Below are 19,368 nucleotides of genomic sequence, written 5' to 3'. Positions count from 1 at the left end.
CTTTTCTGACCACAATGGTATGAAACTAGAAGTGAATTACAAGAAGAATACTGGAAAAAACAGAAAAATGTGGAGAATAAGACAATATGCTACTGCACAACCAAAGGGCTATCAAAGAAATCAAAGGAGGAATTTTTTAAAATGCTTAGAAACAAATGAAAAAAGGAATATAACACACCAAAATCTGTGAGATTGCAGCAAAAGTGGCTCTAAAAGGGAAGTTCGTAGCAATACAAGCCTACTTGAAGAAAAAGAAGAATCTTAAACAATAACTTTACACCTAAAGCAACTAGAAAAAGAAGAACAAACAAAGCTTCAAAGTTAGTAGAAGGAAGGAAATACGATCAGGGTAGAAATAAATGAAATAGAGACGAAAAAGATCAGTGGAACTAAGAGCTGGTTCACTGAAAGATAAAACTGACAAACCTTTGGCTGACTCACCAAGGAGAAAAAAAGAGGGCTCAAATAAATAAAATCAGAAATGAAAGGGAACTTAGGATACCACAGAAATATTAAGAATCGCAAGAGACAACTTTGTACAATCGTGTGCCAGCAATTAGAAATGGATAAATTCCTAGACACATACAATCTTCTAAGACTGAATCATGAAGAGACAGAAAATATGAACAGACAAATTACTAGTAAGGAGATTGAATCAGTAATCAAAAACCTCCCAATAACAGAGTCCAGGACCAGATGAAATCTATAAACATTCTAGTGAATGTTTGTGAAATCTACTAGAGAAATCTACCAAACAAAGAATTAATACCAGTTCTTCTCAGACTCTTCCAAAAAAAAGGAATTCTTCCAAACTCAATTTATGAGGAGAGATTTATTTACCCTGATGCCAAAAGCAGACGAGGATGCCACAAAGTGGTAAAATGACAGGCGATGAACATAGATGCAAAAATCCTCAAACTATTAGCAAACTGAATTCAGCAATACATTAAAAGGATCATATAGGATCTTTTATTGGGGGGGGATACAAGGGTGGTTCAACCTACAAATCAAATCGACATGATATACCATATTAACAAAATGAAAGCTAAAAAAATCTATGATCATCTCAATAGATGTAGAAAAAACATTTGACAGAGTGTAACATCCATTCATAATAAAAACACTCCACCAAGTGGGTATGGGAGAACATACCTCAATGTAAGAAAGGCCACGTGTGACATTCACAGATAACACCATATTCCGTAGTGAAACGCTGAAAGCTTTTCTTCTAAGATCAGAAGCAAGTCAAGAATCTCCCCCCCAACACACACACTTTTATTTAATGTAGTACTGGAAGTCCTAGCCAGAGCAGTTAGCAAGAAAAAGAAATAAAAGGCATCCAAATTGGAAATGAAAAGGTGAAACTGTCACTATTTGCAGATAAAATGATACTCTATGATGAAAACCCTAAAGATGCCACTAAAAAGCTACTAGAGCTAATAAACGATTCACTAAGGTTCCAGGATGCAAAATCAATATACAAAATTCCTTTGTATTTCTATACACTAATAGTGACCTATCTAAAAGAAAAATAAATGCCATTTAAAATTGCTTCAGAAAGAATAAAATGCCTAGGAATAAATGATCAAGGAGGTAAGAAACCTGTACACTGAAAACTATAAGACATTGATAAAAGGAATTGGAGACTACACAAATAAACAGGAAGATACACCACACTCATGGATTGGAATAATTAATATTGTTAAAATGTCCATACTGTGCAAAGCAGTCCGCACAGTTAATGTAATCCCTATCAAGATTCCATTGACATTTTTCACAGAAGTAGAACAAATAATCCCCAAAATCTGTATGAAACCACAGAAGACCCTGAATAGCCAATGGAATCTTGAGAAAGAAGAACAGAGCTGGAGGTAGCACGCTGCCTGATCTCAGACTACACTGCCAGCCTACAGTAATCAGAACAGTACGGTCTGGCATGAAAACAGACACATGGATCAATGGAATAGAACAGAGAGCTCAGAAACAAACCCATGTTTATGTGGTCAGTTAACCTACAACAAAAGAGGCTAGAATATACAACGGCGAAAGGACAGTTTTTAAAACTGTTGTAAGGAAAACTGGACCATTACGTTAACCTTATACAAATGTTAACTCAGAATGCATTAAAGACTTACATGTAAGACCTGAAACCATAAAACTCTTAGAAGAAAAATAGGTAGCAAGCTCCTTGACACTGGTTTTAATGATTTATTTTTTTTTTTTGATCAAACTCCAAAGACAAGGGCACAAAAGCAAAAATAAATGAGACTACGAAGCTTCTGCACAGTAAAGGAGGCCACCAACAAAGTGAAAAGTCAGCCTCCTGAACGGGAGAAGATATTTGCTAATCATCTAGCCTCTAAGAGTTAATATCCAATATATGTAAAGAATTTACACAACTAAATAACAAATGATAAAGAAATGGGTAAAGAAAATATATATATAAGTATAAAGAAATAATAAAGAAAACATATAGAGATATAAAATATAAAGATAAAGAAATGATAAAGAAATAGATATTCTGTTGAAAGAAGACAGATGGCCAACAGGCACGTGAGAATGGTGCTCAAGATCGCTAATCCTCAAGGAAATTCAAGTCAAAATCCCAGTGAGAGATCACATTATACCTGCCAGAATAACTAAAACAAAAACCACAAGATCCAGGGGTGCCTGGGTGGCTCAGTGGGTTGAGCCTCTGCCTTCGGCTCAGGTCATGATTTCAGGGTACTGGGATTGAGCCCCACATCAGGCTCTCTGCTCAGCAGGGAGGCTGCTTCCCCCTCTCGCTCTGCCTGCCTCTCTGCCTACTTGTGATCTCTGCGAAATGAATAGATAAAATCTTTAAAACACACACACAAGATACAGTGTTGGTGAGGATGTGGAGGGAAAGGAACCTTCATGCACTGTTGGTAGGAATGCAAACAGGTGTGGCACTGTGGAAGACAGACGTTTCCTCCAAAAGGTTAAAAATAGAATTACCATATGAGCCAGTAAGTCTACTACTGGTATTTACCCAAAGAATACAAAAACACTAACTCCAAAAGGTAGTAGGCACTTCTGGGTTTACTGCAGCATTATTTACAATAGCCAGTTACAGAAGTAATCCGAGTATCCATCAGTAGGTAAGTGGCTAAAAAAAGATGTTTTACATATATATATATTCATTCCGTAGTGTGTGCGTGTATACACACACACACGCACACATATATAATGGAATATTATGCAGCCATAAAAAGAATGAAATCTTGCCCTCAGAGAAAGATGATTAAGTGAAATCTGAACAACAAAGCCAAACCAAACCTAGAGTCGTAAATACAGAGAACAAAGTGGTGGCTACCAGAGGGAAGGGGGTTTGGGCCGGAGGCACAGGGGATCCTGAGGCACAGAACTACAGTCAGAAGTACCTCAGGCGGGTGCAGTGTACATCGTGGGGAACAGATTCGAGTAATACAGTCAGCCCTGGAACCATGCAGGGCTGGGAGTACTGACCCTCCTTGCAGTTGAAAATCCGTGTATAACTCCCGACTCCCCAGAAGCTTACGTACTAACAGCCTCCTGTAGACTGGAAGCCTTATCCGTAACATAACCAGTCAGTTAACAGAGATTTTGTATGACGTGTATTACATACTATGTCCTCACAACAAAGTAAGCCAGGGAAAAGAAAATACTACTAAAAAGAACATAAGGAAGAGAAAATACATTTTCAGTACTATCTGTATTAGAGAAAATCCACGTATAAGTGAACCCTGCAGTTTGAACCTGTGTGTTCAAGGGTGAGCTGTATTGTAGTAATTTTGCCTGGTGACGGATGATGCCTAGACTTGCTGTGGTGATCACTTGCAATGTGTACAAATGTCGAGTCACTATGTTTTACACCTGAAGCTAATAGAATCTTATATGTCAACTGTATTTCATTAGAAAAGACTGAATTATCTTTCTGGTAACTGTGAAATTATGTTGTGATAGGAATAGGCATCAAAGATTATACTGCCAGGTATATACGGAAACTGTTCTATAGATATGTGTCAGGTAGTTTGTTAATAAAATTACGGTTCACCCTTGAACAACATGGATTTGAACTGCGCAGGTTCACTTATATGTGGATTCTTTTTACTAAATACCTATAAATGTATTTTCTCTTCCTTGTGATGTTTACTAGCATTTTCTTTTCTCAAGCTTACTTTATTGTGAGAAGCAGTGTATGTATGTATGTATGTATGTGTATTTATACACACACACACACATATATGGCATATAACATACAAAATCTGTGTTAATTGACTGGTTATATTATGGATAAAGCTTCCAGTCTACAGTAGGTGTAGTCTACTAGTATTTAAGTTTCTGGCGAGTCAAAAGTTACATGCAGATTTTTTTGACTGCACAGGGGGTCGGCACTCTTAACCCTGCCTTATTCAAGTTAACTGTATGGATTAAGGTTAAGGTTGACTTTTCTGGATTTGGTGATGATTATTATCTTTTTAAGTTTATAATTTGTTATGATTTCTTTCCTCTTTCCAGATACATATTCTTCTTTACATTAAAAAAAAAAAAGAATAACAAGTGACTGACAGCCTCCTTTCTGTTGGGCTCTGTGCAGGATTCTTGATTCTCTTCTCTCCTGTAGTCATCAGGAGACTAGGGGCATGGGGAGAAGGAAGGCTCGAGAGGTTCAGTCCCGTGAGCAGGGGCACAGAGCGGGAGAAGGGCTGTGATCTGGCCTGGCGTGTGTCCCACCCTGTCCTCACGCTGGAAGTTGGGGGGGGCATCCGTTGTGCGGAGTCATGGTCGCAAGTAGCATGGTTGTGGAACGTTTTTCTTTTTTAATATTTCCCTCCTTTTTCTTGAGTTATTATTTATTACTCTTATCCTCAAATGAAAAACACACTTAAATAAGTCAATAATGCAATAACCCAATATTGTATTATATTTTTTGTAGTATTTACATTAATTAGTCCCCCCCCCTTTTTTTTTCCTACCCATTAAGGGCTTGTAACTCAGTATTCACTGCATTAGAGAAAAGTCAAGAAGCAATTGAAATTACAAGTGAAGACCGCGTTATACAGGTTTGTCATTTGGGAAGTTTGTTTTTCTGAATTTCTGGTATTGTTTCTTGTTTTAGGATTGAACCTCTCCAGTATGATCTTTTTTTTTTTCTTTTTGAAGTTAAAGAGACCAAGTTTTCCTTAGAGGATTATCAGAACAAAATCTAAAAATACACAATTATAATTTAAAGTTCCTGATAGATAAGAAAAGATACTAATAATTACTTAAGGTGCTAGAAAACATTCTGTGGAAATGCCACATTTGCATTTATTACTGCTCACCTTTCCATTTGCTTATTTAGCAAGAGGAGACTCTTATCCAGAGGGATTACCACTACGGTCTGCAAGCTCTGGCCTTTCTCACTATTTTTGAAGAGAGCTTACACCTATAGAAATTTATTAGAAACTACTCAGAATTATCAGAATAACCTAGTAGTTGCTGAACAAAAGCGGCTTCATAGAAGCGGCTTGAGATAACTTGGCTTGTACTTTAAGAGAGCAGAAGAGGGCTTGTGCCGAGAAACGCTCTTCCTGTCCCTCCGGAGCAGGCCCGCTCTTCACTGTAACTTGCGACTCGCTCAGGAGAGAGAGGCAGCCTGGCGGGTGCTGGGGGCATGGGCTGGGGGCGTGGGCTGGGGGCAGGCTGGTGGGGGGTTTGCAGGCAGCCACCAGGCCGTCCTAGCTGGGCGAGGTCAGGCGGGCCGCTTCGTCTCCCAGCTGTGCAGACGGCAGTGGGAGTCATGCTCCCAGCAGCCTGCCTTCTGTCAGGAGGTTCTCAGTGGGTGTGTGTGTGCCAAGGGCTCCCTGCCGTGTCTAGCAAGGAACACAGACCTTAAGTGCTGTCAGTTACTGCTTTATCAGGCACAACTTCCCTGTACGTTTTCTTCTAGTCGTCTGGTTCTCCCTGAAATCCAGCCACACGGCCTGACCTCTGTGAACACTTCCCAGTTTGCAGTCTGCTTTCCCAGCACATTCATCGTGTGTATCACATGAGAGAGGCCACCTAGAGGTTTCCTTCCCATTAAACAGATGCACAGACTGAGACTTACAGGGTTAGATGACTTGCTGGAGTCACCTTGGTGCTTCATTCTACTGCATTGTCACCCAAAAAATCCTTCTGTAGCTCCTTGGGCCTGTCCCCACATGGCTTCTTTCCTCTGTTGGTGTTCAAGGGGGATGGGGCCAGCTCCTCTCTCTGGGGCCCCAGGGCCCAGAGCAGACCAGCCAGGTGTCCCCAGAACAGAGGCTTCTCTGGACTCCAGGGATCTCCTGGGGCTATGCTTTTATGGCTTTCAAACTGTCATGGTTAAGCTCCAGGCCCCTGAGCTTTTGGGGCAGAAAAGGTGAGAGCTTGGGTGAATGCCCTTGGTAGTCCTCTTTTCAAATTCTCTTTTAATTTGCTTGATGTTGTTTCTCTTGTCTCCCCCCAGTATGCAAATCCTGCATTTGAAACAACCATGGGCTATCAGTCAGGTGAATTAATAGGAAAGGAGTTAGCAGAAGTGCCTATAAATGAAAAAAAGGCTGATTTGCTCGATACTATAAATTCGTGCATCAGGATAGGCAAGGTAAGTAAGAGGTCAGTACCTTTTTTACTTTCACATAACAAAGAGGAAAAGAGTGTGGCATGTGCCAGGTAATGTGAGTCTCACTCTTCCCTGGAGCCCGGGGAGGTACCAGTGGTGGTGTCCCTGCTACTCCCATTTTGCAGATGAGGAAACGAATACCAGGGAAGTGTAAGGTATGATTAGCTGTTATGCAGAGTAACTTTGATTGACACTTGAAATCAGTGTCTTTTTCTCTGTAATAAGTAAATTGATCTTGCTAATAATGGATGGTCCCAGTGGTAGATGTTGGCACGTGTGTTTGGGCAGAGGATTGCCAGTGAGGTCCCAGAGTCTCAGAACACATCTGAGCCCAACAATTTTCTGACCCTCGTGCATGTGTTCAGCCGTTTCTGGAGTGCCTCCTGCGGGCTGGCGCTCTGCTAGGTTCTGGTCTAGAAAGAAGAGTGAACATAAACTGCTGCCTTAGAGAACTCCTGTTCCAGACCGTGAACATGACAGGTCACTTTATTGTGGTGCTGGAGGGTCAGGCGGGAGGAAAGCAGGCTCGGTTTGCAAGGGTATTTCTCGGAGCACTGGCTTCTGCCAGCCCATCACAGTTACTAGGTTTTCATGTGTGATGACAAGGAAAAGGCTACTGCTTTTCAGAGTCCTCTGGGCTCTAAAAAACTTCTGGAAGTTGAGAGACTGTTGATCTGATTACGCAAAACACTTGAACGCTAGTGACCTGCTGTCTGGCCTGCTGTCCTGTGGCATCCAGCCAACACCTTCCCCGTAGCCCAGCAGAGCAGTCTGCCATAGAGAGGGCAGAAGAGCTCTGCAGAGCCTGTACCCCCACTGTACCTGGGCCCTTGAGATGCTGTTCGTGGGCTTGTGTCCTTTTGGTCTCCTCTGGCCCTGAGCGCACCAATTTGTCTTGCAGTGGAAACAAGGAGAGGGCAGGCTGGCTGTGAGGGCCCAGTGACACACTCCCAGGAGAACAACAGAAGTGGGCACTAGCCGAACGCCATTCTGCCTCCACCTTTCTGTCAAGGATGATGATTTTCTTGCAAGAGAGAGTAGCAGGTCCTCTGGAAAGTGCACTGAAGGATGAGATGGATGAAGAGCCCATGGGGGGCTCAGGCACCCCGGGTTCCCTCGCTCACTGAGAAGGGGCATTCTCAGAAGGCAGTGACCAGACAGCAGTCTCGCACCCAGAAGCCGTGGGGGGCTTTCCCATGGCCTTCCCAGTCCTGCTAGAGAAGGGGTCAGCCGGTGGTTTTGTTGTGAGGGCCAGCTGGGCAGGAGCCAGAGAGGATGGCCCTCCTGTGCCTTGATCTGACCACAAGAACACTGGGGCATCCCACCATCATGGAGGAGAGCGAGGGGAGAGGGGAGGGGGCGGTTAGGGGCACGTGAGGCCGTGGGATGCAGCCAGATCCATGTGAAGAGTGTCTTGCCTACTAAGTAATGTGCCTGGCACCAGTACAAAGGGCCTCAAGCTTGAACAGCAGGAGACCTGTTCTATAAAATCCATGTTTGTTGTGCGCAGAGAATCTGAAAGATTATCATATTACTGACTTCCGTATCTCTTGATTTCAAAAAGGAGCCTGCTTATTGATTTGGTGTATCTTGGAGTTCTTAGGGTAAAAGAGCAGCCAGTGGCCTTTGGCCGCACCTTGCTGGTTTGTGGCGACCCTGCAACAGGACTGGCCGCTTGGTTGGGCCCAGTTTTGGGAATGAAAGAATATGGGGCCTTTCTGATTGAGTCTCCCAAGGGAGGGAGAAGCAGGGCGACTCTGGCCCTGGGCTCAGTGGGGAGAGCCCAGAGGTGCCCTGGGAACAGGAATGGGGACTCAGGAGGTGGTTAACCCCTTTGGCAGGGGCTTCGGAGGGTCAGAGTCCAGGTGTGCCACTTGGGGGCAGAGAAGAAGTCCCGACGCTGCTCCAGCGGAGAGCCCGCAAACAGACTCTGCACGGCCCCGCCAGCTGGTGCTCTCAGCCAGCTCCGGTGAGGCATCGCTGCCATCAGGTGACCTTGGTTTTCAGCCTCCACGCTCGTATGCTTCTTTGCATCACCGTGTATATCCTTCCCGATGGCCTTCCTTTCCTCGTCCCGAAGACTTCCCTGGCAGGGCTCTAGAACCCATGCTCTCCTCTCCTCACGCACCTGAGCCTTCCGGGGGCTCTTCCCTTGGACACTGTGTCTTGCAGGTGCCGGGGGAATGTCAGGGTTTGACACCGGCCTGCACCTGAAGCTTGGCTGCAGAGGCGAGTGTTTGGAAACTTGGAGTTCCTATGGTTCCTCTGCTTTCCTCCCTCGCAGGCTCCCCGCTTCTCCTGACTCTTCTTCCCGTTTCCTCCCAGGTGTACCAGGGTTCTTTGTCCCTGCTCTGCCCAGAAAGCTCCTTGTTCGGCGAGGCCCCTTGGCTGCTCTGCAGGGGCGGCCTGCTCCTCCCCACTCTGAGCTGCAGCAGCTCTCCAGGGTCTTGAGCAGCTCCCGCCGCCATCCTGAAATTGCCTTGTCTAACAGCAGTTTCCCCTCGTCCCCCCAACAAAAAACCCGTCCTCTCCAGCCTCTGCGGTCTCTGCTTGTCGGCTGCCTGTCCCGGGACTCTTCCCTGGACTCTGTTCCTAGAGTGGTTTTGCTTCCTCTCTACCCTTCAGTGTCCATTTCATCCCTGAGCTGTGGTGTCTGTTAAACCTGCATCTGAGTGACGGCCGCCTGGGCCTGACCCTCGCAGGGCCTCTTCCCGCCTCCGGACGGTGCTGGCTGAATCCAGTCCGCGCACGCGGCGCTCCGGAGTGGTCAGTCTGAGCTGGTGCAGAGTTCCCGTCCCTCGGCCTGGCTGCAGGGATTCTATGCTCTGACCTTGGCCTACCTTTTCCATTCAGGGAACCGAAGCCCCAGTGACCTTGACGGTTGACTGTGTGCAGGCCCTGCGCTAGCCCTGGGGCCAGAGCAGCCCATTGATTGGGCGCCCAGAGGGGGCTGTCGCAGCGGTCGGAGGAGCCCAGCTCAGTGTTAGCCTGCCCTGGGACAGAAGCGGGGTGTGGGCCTTAGTACATTTCCGGCGGGAGCCTGGCCTGGGGAGGCCTTTGCAAAACCACCTGGGCCGGAAACAGGCCATTTACTGAATGTTTGCCACATGTCAGGCTTTGCTGACTTTCTGTGCGTTACCAGATGGAATCTTCCGTCATTGCATTCTAAGGCAGTACTGTATTATTCTCAAGATCTGAAACTCATATATTTATGAGAGGTCAATATCAATCTTTTTTTAAAGATTTTATGTATTTATTTGACAGATCACAAGTAGGCAGAGAGGCAGGCAGAGAGACAGAGAGAAGCAGGCTCCCCGTGGAGCAGAGAGCCCGATGTGGGGCTCGATCCCAGGATTCTGAGACCATGTCCTGAGCCAAAGGCAGAGGCTTTAACCTACTGAGCCACCCAGGTGACCCGAGAGGTCAATATTTTTGATAAGAAGTAGGATCTGTGCTAAGTAACTATTTTTTGTTTCTGTTAGTAACTGGAGAACTTAGAGGTGAAGCTGTTCTCCAAGCAGAGGCCCTGGCTCTCTTGCCCAGTTCCTCAGCCAGAACGCAGAGCTCTGGTTCGACCGGCTTATTCCTCTGCTTGGGATCTGGTGGCTGCTCACATCTCTTCAGAAAGGATTAGAGGAGAAAGCCGTGCAGATAGACTTTAAAGTGCTAATTGATGGATGGATTGAATTGATCTCCCATTTTTCTCCCTCTCATTTATGTAACAGCTCTATTGAGAGACTTCTCTATTGAGAATAATCGAGAATTCACATACTATATAATTCACCCATTTAAAGTCTATAGTTTAGACTTTACACTACGGTGTTGGGTCTATTCACAGAGTTTTGCAAACATCACTACAGTCAGTTTCCCCCATTTTTCTCGATAGTGAGCTTCAGAAGTAAGTCTTGTACCTGTCTGCTGCAGCCTCCCGCAGTGGGTACGCGGGCTGTGGATACGGAAGGCCGGCGGTAGCTTCCAGTCTCGGGACTCCTGTTTAGCCCTTGCCTGCCACAGGCCATTCTCCTCTCAGAACTGTAGTGTGTCAGACCCTCACCTCCCTTCTGTCCCGGGGCCAGTAAGCATGGAGCTGGGCTCTCGGGCTGTCTCTTACTTCAGTCCTTCCTTGGTGCACAGTGTTTTACAAGTATACTGGGGCAGGGGGAGCACCAGGAACCCTCCTTTGCTTCTGTCAGAATGTCCTGGTTTCTGCTGAATCCACTTTCTCAGAGGAGCCTGAAGAGGAGATCTCTTGTGGGCATTTGCATGGAGGTTGCCGGGCTGTAAGCATGGAAGGTTCTAGAATGGACTCTGTGTGAGTGTTTGGACAGGAGAGTTGAGCTAGGCCACCAAGACTGCCATGGTGGTCTGCTTCCTGCCTCAGTCAGCACCAGTCCTAAGGGATCTAGAAAGTCTAGAAGATTAGAGAACACCCTAAGAGGAGTGTCCTGTAGTGGCTTTTAGGGCTCTTCATAGCTTAAGGACCTTGGTAACCCTTGGAGGAATTCAGAACATTTTAGGTGGTGACAAAATCCAGCTCCATCCCAGTCTTCTCCACTCTGCCCCAAGAGTAGGCGCCACCCGCAGCGCCCATTCTCACTGTGGTCTCGGCGTGTGCACACCGCCTCTGTGGTTTCACTCTAGGATCCGTGCGTATTCTGTCTGATCGTGAGAGCACAGCTGGTGTAGCTGCGCCCCCGGCTTTTAAGGTCTCTGATTTCTTCTACCTGAGCCTGGACCTGGCTGTGCTCCCCCTCCACCTCCTTCCAAGGGACAGAAACCCTCACACGTCCCAGAGGGCAGTAGCCAGCCACCATGCAGGTGGCGGCGAGGCCCCTTCTCTGCCCCAGTCCCAAGGTTCACCCCCTCCCAGATGTTGGGGGAGCTCAGAGAGTCTGAGGAGTCTGGGTGCTGCGGCCGGGCAGCGTGCTTCCCTCTTGGGCCCAGGCCCTCTTTTGCCAGCAGACCCGTGACCACTCACACCGTGGCGGGCTGGTGTTTGTTGGCAACTCCGGAGGGGATGGACTTGGGGGGAATGGTCAGATACCCAAAACTGTGGGGTTGGGATAATTTCTTTATAATCCTAATTGCTGTAACCCTGATAAGTGAGTCAGAACCTGAAGTGGAAGATGTTCTTGTGTTTGTTTTGAACGGACAGTCGATTCATGTTTACGTTCCATTTATAGGAATGGCAAGGGATCTACCACGCCAAGAAGAAAAATGGAGATAACGTGCAACAAAATGTGAAGATCATACCTGTCGTCGGACAGGGAGGGTAAGTGGAACAACGAGGTACTCCGGTCAACGGGCCATGTTTGGCTTAGTGCAAAACTGGCTCTGAGTGCTTCAGTAAGTTAAGAACCACATGCAGAAATTTAAAAGAAAGATGTGTCACAAGGTCAGGTGTCATCAAAGAATGGCCTTCCAGGACACAGCGTCCTTGGGGCTACAGCCTGACCCCCAGCTTGGGACCCAGAGCCACCAGGCTCCAGACGGGCTTGCTTCAGCTGCATGGACGCGAGAGAGACCCAAGTGTTCCCATTAGAATGTCATGTTACCAAGCTGAGTGGTAAGAACACTAATGGGCCGACTCCCTAGATTTTAAAAGATTGTTAGCTAATTTGAAAGCCTGTGTGTTATTCCTGCATAGACCTATCAAGCTGGATAAAGGTATTTAAAATACTCCCATTTATAGCAACTCTCGTATAAAACAGATTTGACTACATATTGCAAAGTATTATATATCAGGAGCCTAAAAATTTCCTATGGTTTGTCTCAGAATCTATCTTAGTATGGACAGTGGGAAATTATGAACATGAATTGTAGGACACCCAACAGTTAAAATGCAGCCATTAGAAATGACGATCATAGAAAATTAAGTGGTAAGGGGAAATGCTTAAGATAAACACAAAAATCAAACCGCAAAATCATACCTAGTTTGTGATCTCTGCCCAGGGAATGAGGGAAAGAAAACACAGATGAGATGTGGTCATGGTGGCAACAGCAGCTGCTGAGGTTTCTCGAGCCCGTCCCTCTGTGGGCAGGTTCTCAGTGCCTGGGAGATGTCATTTCGTGCCTTCCCTGGCACCCGCTGTGGCGTCCGTGATCATCTCCATTTTCCAGATGAGGAAACTGAGGCCTGAGGCAGGAGGTTTCTGGCCCAGGGTCCAGCAGACTGCCAGACTAACTGCAGGGGCTTCTGGCCCAGGGCCGCCGTCCTGACTGCCGGGCTCCCGTGCCTGGGCGCTGCCCGTTGGGACTGCCTCAGGGAGGTGGGTCTGTGTGGGCTCTCTGTTCTGATCTTGGCCTTTTTTGTCCTCCACATTTTTTTTTTGTGGTTAGGAGAAGGGTTTGACACTCCAGGGGATATGTGGAAAGGTGGCAGGCCCAGTAAGTTAAGTGAGAAGTTCAGTCCACAGTGCTTGGCTGTAGACCCCAGTTAGGGAGCTCCGTGCGGCCTGTGGCGCCGCCCCGATGGCTGTGAGCTCAGGGCTCACTGGAACCTGAGGCCGAACGGCCATGCAAAGGGCTGTGAGGATGAAAACGTGCCAAGGAATTAAAGGCTTTTGGTTGGTTAATATTGTAGTCCATTGTTTAAAACACTGGTGTTTTTTATTGCATGTTGTGAAGACTTGGATGAATTGTGGTGTTTTTACTGAAGAGTCCACTTCTTCTCTGCACAGACTCCAGAGGATGCTTGTAGACTCTGGACTGGTTATTGGTGGCCTTGGCCACAAACAATAGAAATGTTCCCTTCAGAGCATTTTGTGGTTGTGAACGAGATGCTCTTTCATAATACAAATCTGCTGCATACCCGTCAGACTAGAGAGCTAGGAGAGAAATAATGCCTTGTTTTCTACTTGCAGAAAAATTAGACACTATGTGTCCATTATCAGAGTGTGCAATGGCAGCAATAAGGTATGTAAGGGGAGCCCTCGGGGCCACAGGGGTGCCCAGCAAGACCCCCCGATCGCGTGCCTAGACGTTCAGAACTAATGGCTTCTACATTCACTTTTAGGCTGAGAAAATAACTGAATGTGTTCAGTCTGACCCTCATACAGGTATGGTGCTCCACGTTCATTCTTAGGGGTCCTTAGACTTGTGAAACAGATAACAACAGACCCTTACTCTGCTGAGCTGTCCTCGTGCCCAGGGGGACTGTGGCTTCCTGGCACCGCGGCACTGGGTCTCTCCTAACTCCCCAGGCTGGTTTCTGAGCCGAAGGGCCTGAGCACTTGTAGGCATTCTGACACGTGTCCTGGGGAGGGTCTCAGCCTGTGGGGAGAGAACTGGTCCCCTCAGATGCACGAACTTAGGTGAAGAGTGTTAGTGAATAGTGACTTGTGGGCTTCCCCTGCACTGTACAAGGCCACAGTGTTGGGTGTCAGACCACAGACGGCCCTCGAGCAGGGACATCTGCGTCTCCTGACAAGAGACCCTCCAGCCGAGGGGGAGGTCGCTGGACCCCGTCAGATTGGCTCTCCTCAGACCTGTCCCCTGTCGTGCCTCGGAGACCACCCACTCATACCCATGTCGTGTTCCTGCACCTGTTTTTTGCTGGCCTGGAATGTGCCCAGCATATGCCGGGGCCTCAGCAAGCCACCTTCCTCTTTGGGCGGTCCCCGGTGACAGGCCGGGCTGTGACGGGGCCCCGCTCCTGCAGCTCCACACCAAGGCTGTGTGTCATACCCGAGGCGGTTTGACAGCTGCCTGCTGGGGCCGGGTGGCACTGGGGTCAACCAGCTTCCCTGTAGGAGCGTCCGCCCCTTAGCTGTTCTGCAGCGCCAGAGCATTCATTCATTCATTCCAGGACTGCGTCCCTTGTGTTTTTCTGAGCGTTTACTCTGCACAAAACCCCCTGCACAAAATGTCAGCGTATTTAATTGAAGCCTTGCAGTGAGCCAGTGGGTAGACAGTTTGTGGATGAAGTTCCCTTTGGGCTAAATGATTTGCCCAAGGATAGTCCATCTAGGACATGGTAGAGCTGGCACTGGAATCCTGATGGCCTGCTCCCTCCAGGGCCAGGCAGGGCTTTCACCTGGAAAGAGGAGAGACCTGTCGATAGTCAGGGGAAGAGCAATGATAAAGAGTGCTGAGTAGTGGGTGGGAAAGGGCTAGTGGTGCCATGGTGACCCCGAGGAGGAGGCGAAAACTCCAGTGAGGGGACGTAGACTCAAATAAGGAGAGGGGTGCGAAAGGAAAAGCATCCCAGAAGTAAAAACAGTTCTAGAAGAGGGAAAAGTCAGAGCATGTTCGAGAAAGAGCAGGACTAAATTTTCACCAGTCAGCATGGAAAGGGGAATTGGGGTTATGAAGGATCCCCGGATGCCAGGTAGGAGAAGAAGATTTTTGTCTAGGCAGTGGGAGTCTGAGGGATTTTGAGCAGGATGAGTGATGGCATCTGAGCTCTAAGAACCTCTTAGAACAAGTATGGAGCAGAGACAGGAATCCCAGCAGAGCCATAGGCTGGAGGGGAGAAGGCACTGGCCATGGCATAAGAAGTGGATACCAGGAGGGAAAGGGCAAGAGGCCACATGATGGTGGTGGGACCAGAGAGAGGAAGGCAGGAAGGAGTCGTGGGAGCAGCAGTTTGTGGGTCTGAGGATGGAACGCGTGGCCCCAGGGCTGGGCAGGATGGATGTGGAAAGTGTTCCTCCTGAGGTCCCGGGTTTGTGCTCTTTCTGCCACTTTCTGTTGTGTACCAGGACCCTTACTCCTGGGTTCTCCAGAGAGGTGGGGACCAGAGACGTAAACTCTGGCCCGCGAAGCAATTGCAAGTGTTTCAGGTGTGGAAGTGACTAGGTGGTGCCTGGGAGGGGGGAGGGGGAAGAAGAGAGGGCAGGACGGGGCGGGGAGGGGGCAGTGTTTGGAGGGAGTTACCAAGGTTGGGGGAGGGGAGAACGGGGAAGCTTGGAGCACATAGAGACGGAGGGAGGGGTATAGAGGCAGAGAGGCACCTTGGCTTCTGCATCCCAGAACACACTTAGGACCCGCAGAAGTGCGGGGTCAGGAGGGCAGTGAGGGCAGATGCCAAACTGCAGGGCTGCAGGCACCAGGATGGAGGCTGCCATGATCGTAGGCCTCTGCCAGGAAAGTGACTCTTCATACTGCAAGGTCACGGGGTGCCTTGACTTGGATTTTTTCCCTCTCTCTCAGAAGAGCTCTGTGAAGTAGGCATGGCTGTTATTAACACCCCTTTATTACAGAGAGAGAAACTAAGGGTCAGAAGGGTTGAATGCCACTTCTGTTGGGCAGGCAGGAAACGGCAGAGCAGGGAATGGACGGCGGAGTCAGTGACATAGTCCTCCGTGTTACACAAGGGGAGCCTTCATGCTGGGCTGTTGTGTCACGTCACTGGTCGGTGCCCACTTTGGAGTCTTCCCCATCACACCCTGAGGAGCTGGGTGGCTGTCAGGTCTCCCTCCCCCAGCAGTGTACACACCTTGATGTCCCAAAGACTTCCAAATATCTTGCCTTGGGAAGGCAGTGACGCTGTCGTAGACCGTGGACCAGCCAGGACCCCTGGTTCCACACAGCATAAGCACTTCTAAAGCAGAAAAGGAGTTACTGCACGGAAATTGGTGACTCCCACATTAGACAAAAAAGCTTAAGAATCTGTCTGAGAAGAGCAGAAACAGCAGGAAGCTGGGCAACCCTCCCTGCTGTGAAAAGCTTGCCGCCGAGCACCACGCTGTGCCACTGAGGCTCTGCTGGTGTCCAGGCACCACGTTGCTGCCAGCACTGTGGCAGTGTGTCCCTCCCAGCCCTGCTTTCCTGTCCCACCTACTGTCCTCTGGACTCTGGTAAAAGCAGTCCTTTGGCCGGCCTAGGTCACTTGCTGCCGTGTTGCTGACACTGAATGGAGTAAGGGAGTCTCTTGCCATCCCCCTTCTGTAGTGGGAGTCATGGGAAAGGGGGCTCAGATCCTGGGTGTCCAGGAAACTGATACATTCCCAGCTCACGGCCCCTTTTTCCTGGCCTGTGTATTGTTTTTACATGATACCGTGTCTCAGCAAAGACACTAAATGTGGCACCGTCCAGTTTCTAAACCTGAAGGTGGTCTGGACCGAGCCCAGAGCCTGGCTTTAGGCACACAGAGATGAACGGAGAGTTTGCTGTCGGGCAGATGGAAGCAGTAATTTGAATGGACCGTGCTTTGTACTGCAGCAGGGGTGAATGGGGAGGCACTTCCCAGCAGGGATGACATAGTGGTAGAGCCTGTGTCTGGGACAGAGAGGGGGGTCAGCCCAAGGACAGGAAGAGCATTCCTAGAGGGACAGGCTGCTCGCACAAAGCTGTCAGGACAGGCAAGGCTGGGTCAGGCCAGCTTGGATCGCATCCTGTAAGCAGAGGAGGGCCGAGGAGTCTCCCTTAAATAGGTGCATGAAAAGGGGACCCGTCTGGGAAAGATAGTCATGGTGATGTAGTGGAGAAAGTGAAGTACCTGCCGAGGTACTTCAGGATAACCCGTAGTACGACGGATGAAGGGAGAACACTAGAGACGGTCCCCACGACTTCTAACTTGGCCACTGCCTGACGTGAATGGAACTAAGAAGTGAGGGAGAAAGAGCGGGTTTGTGCGGGGAGAGCTCAGCAAGTTAGGTTTCCGCTTGGGCCACTGGGGTGCATGGAACGGCCCCATGGAGATGTGCGGTGGCTTCGAAGTGGCCAGAGCCTTGGGGCACAGTACTCCTGGCGGGGGGGTGGGGGTGGCGAGGAGACGGAGCGCTGTGGGTGGGAGCCCCGCAGTAGCAGACAGTGAGGGGCTTGGAAGTCATTCGTGCAACCAGGGTTCCGCGCACAGCCCCCGTGTGCCAGGCAGCACGAGTCTGTGCTGGCGGGAAACCTGCCCCCCCAGTCTCACGGGTCAGCGGTGGGGTAGCGCAGAGGCTGCGGCGAGGGGCGGGGAAGGCCTCCCCTGTCCGGTGACGGGTGGTGGCCCCGCAGCATAGCATGGGACGTGAGCGTCTCTTCCGGGTGTTCTGAGCTGCTGCCGGCGTCGGGCCCATGGCCACAGGCTGCCTCCGCCGCTGGCAGGACTCGGGGTCCAGCCTGCATCTGGGAGCAGGCAGTCTGTCTCCGGTGGAGGAGGCGGAGAGGCCAGGGGGAAGGAGAGCTGACCAGCGGCAGCCTTTGCAGGGGTCTGTGGGCCCAGGGCAGAGCAAGCATTCCCCAAGTGCTCAAACTGTTGAGAGGGTCCCAGAGAGTTCTCTGAAAGTCTGCTATGTTTCCGGCAAGTGCTGCCGGACACTGGTTCTTGGCCTCCTGGTGTCCCAGGTGGAACTCCCCCTGCCGTGGGAGCGAGGTGGCCGCTGTTCGCACACATTGCTGCTGCCCTTGCCACTGCTCCGTGGGGCCCTGGCTTGCCTGCTCACGCCGTGGGGCGGTGTGGATGAATCGCGCTTCCTGGCAAGGGAGACCGCGGGCGGAGAGCTGAAGTCACAGGTGGTGCTGAGCCCGCGCCCTGGTCTCTGGAGGCCTGCTTAGGCTTTTGTCCGCTCGTCGGCCCGGTGCCTCGAGCCCTCGGTGTTTGGGGTGTGTTCACTAGGTGAGGGGCCTGGATTCGTGCTCCTTTGGGGCTTGTGGCCTGGCTGTGAATCCCGCATTCTTCCCCCCAGTGGTCCCCAAATCAGCTTCTGAGAGCCGCCTCCCCCCGCCCCTCGCAGATGCAAGCCGCTTGAGCTTGGTCTGCACATGCTGTCACACTCCGGCGGCCAGAGCTTGGTCTGCGCGGTACTGTTGGACCCCGGCGGCCAGCAGGGACCTGAGTGCGGCGTTGAGAGCAGGAAGATCAAGTAACTGAAATGTTCAGTACAAGCGAAAGCCTGCTTCTCTCCATCCACTTTTGCCACATTCCTGTCCTTGGTGCGCACGGTGCGTTTTCCTTCTCCGTAGCCACACTCTGCTCCGGAGGCACGAGCAGCTTCCTCCTCCTGGAAATGCCTCCTCCTCTGCTTGGCTGCATCTACAAACCTACCTCATCTGCTCACCGCCCCTTCCCAGAGGAGGACCTGCCTTTTCTCCTCGGGACTCCTTCCGCCCTTCAGAGCCGGTGCTTCCCTCCATCCCAGCCTGATGGTGGACCTGGACCGGACCTTATTTGTCTTTGCAGCCCTAATGCCTGGCGTAGGGCCCAGCACAGGGGAGGCGCCCAGTGGATGTGCATGCAGGAGCGCCCTTAGTACGTTCCCAGCCGGCTCCTGGGGGGTGCGGGGGGCAGAGCTCAGGAAGGAGACAGGCCGGGCTCTGTGTCTGGCTGGCGGGGGTGGGGGCTGTTCCAGTTTTAGGGAGTAAGCATCTGGAGAGATTACAGCAGGTGAGGTGAGCAGCAGGCCGTGATGAACGGCCTGTCTTGTCCTTGACCTCCAGCCGACAAGCGCAGGGGCCGTCCGTGCACGGGGAGGTGCAGGTGTCTGTTGAGTGGCTGCTGCTTGCGAGGCAGAGCCACTCCCCCGGAAGAAAGGAAGGAGAGGAAGGCTGTTTCTGCCCTCGTGTCCTCTCTAGCTGGTGAGGAAGGCAGACAGGAAAGGAGCGGGCTGCTGGTGACGCTGGGGGCTGCAGGGAGGCATCAGGGGAACGCTCCCAAAGGTTACGGTACCCACACCGCATCTTCAGTGCTTCCTTGGAGAGGAGGGAGCATTCACCGGTGGAGGCGGCGTGGGAGGGGTGCGTTCCCGGTGGAGGTAAGGAGTCGGTACCAAGGCACAGCAGGTGGCGAGACAAACTAGTGTGAATAGTTG

The 19,368-nt window shown here is 50.0% G+C and overlaps 1 protein-coding gene across 2 annotated transcripts in view; it reads left to right on the top strand.

Moving 5' to 3' along the window:
• Positions 1 to 19,368, top strand: part of PDE8A (phosphodiesterase 8A) — a 146,981-nt gene that overhangs the window by 91,862 nt on the left and 35,751 nt on the right. For both annotated transcript variants that reach the window (XM_032342012.1, XM_032342013.1), the window contains 5 exons: positions 4,988 to 5,066; positions 6,476 to 6,613; positions 11,815 to 11,903; positions 13,495 to 13,546; positions 13,647 to 13,689. In XM_032342012.1, coding sequence (XP_032197903.1) covers positions 4,988 to 5,066; positions 6,476 to 6,613; positions 11,815 to 11,903; positions 13,495 to 13,546; positions 13,647 to 13,689 — 401 coding nt within the window. The remainder of the gene's footprint in view (positions 1 to 4,987; positions 5,067 to 6,475; positions 6,614 to 11,814; positions 11,904 to 13,494; positions 13,547 to 13,646; positions 13,690 to 19,368) is intronic.

This window comes from Mustela erminea, chromosome 5, assembly GCF_009829155.1.
Source record: "Mustela erminea isolate mMusErm1 chromosome 5, mMusErm1.Pri, whole genome shotgun sequence".
NCBI classification, from domain to species: domain Eukaryota; kingdom Metazoa; phylum Chordata; class Mammalia; order Carnivora; family Mustelidae; genus Mustela; species Mustela erminea.
The sequence above is the reverse complement of the archived record's forward strand: the minus strand, read 5'-3'. Positions and strand labels throughout refer to the sequence as shown.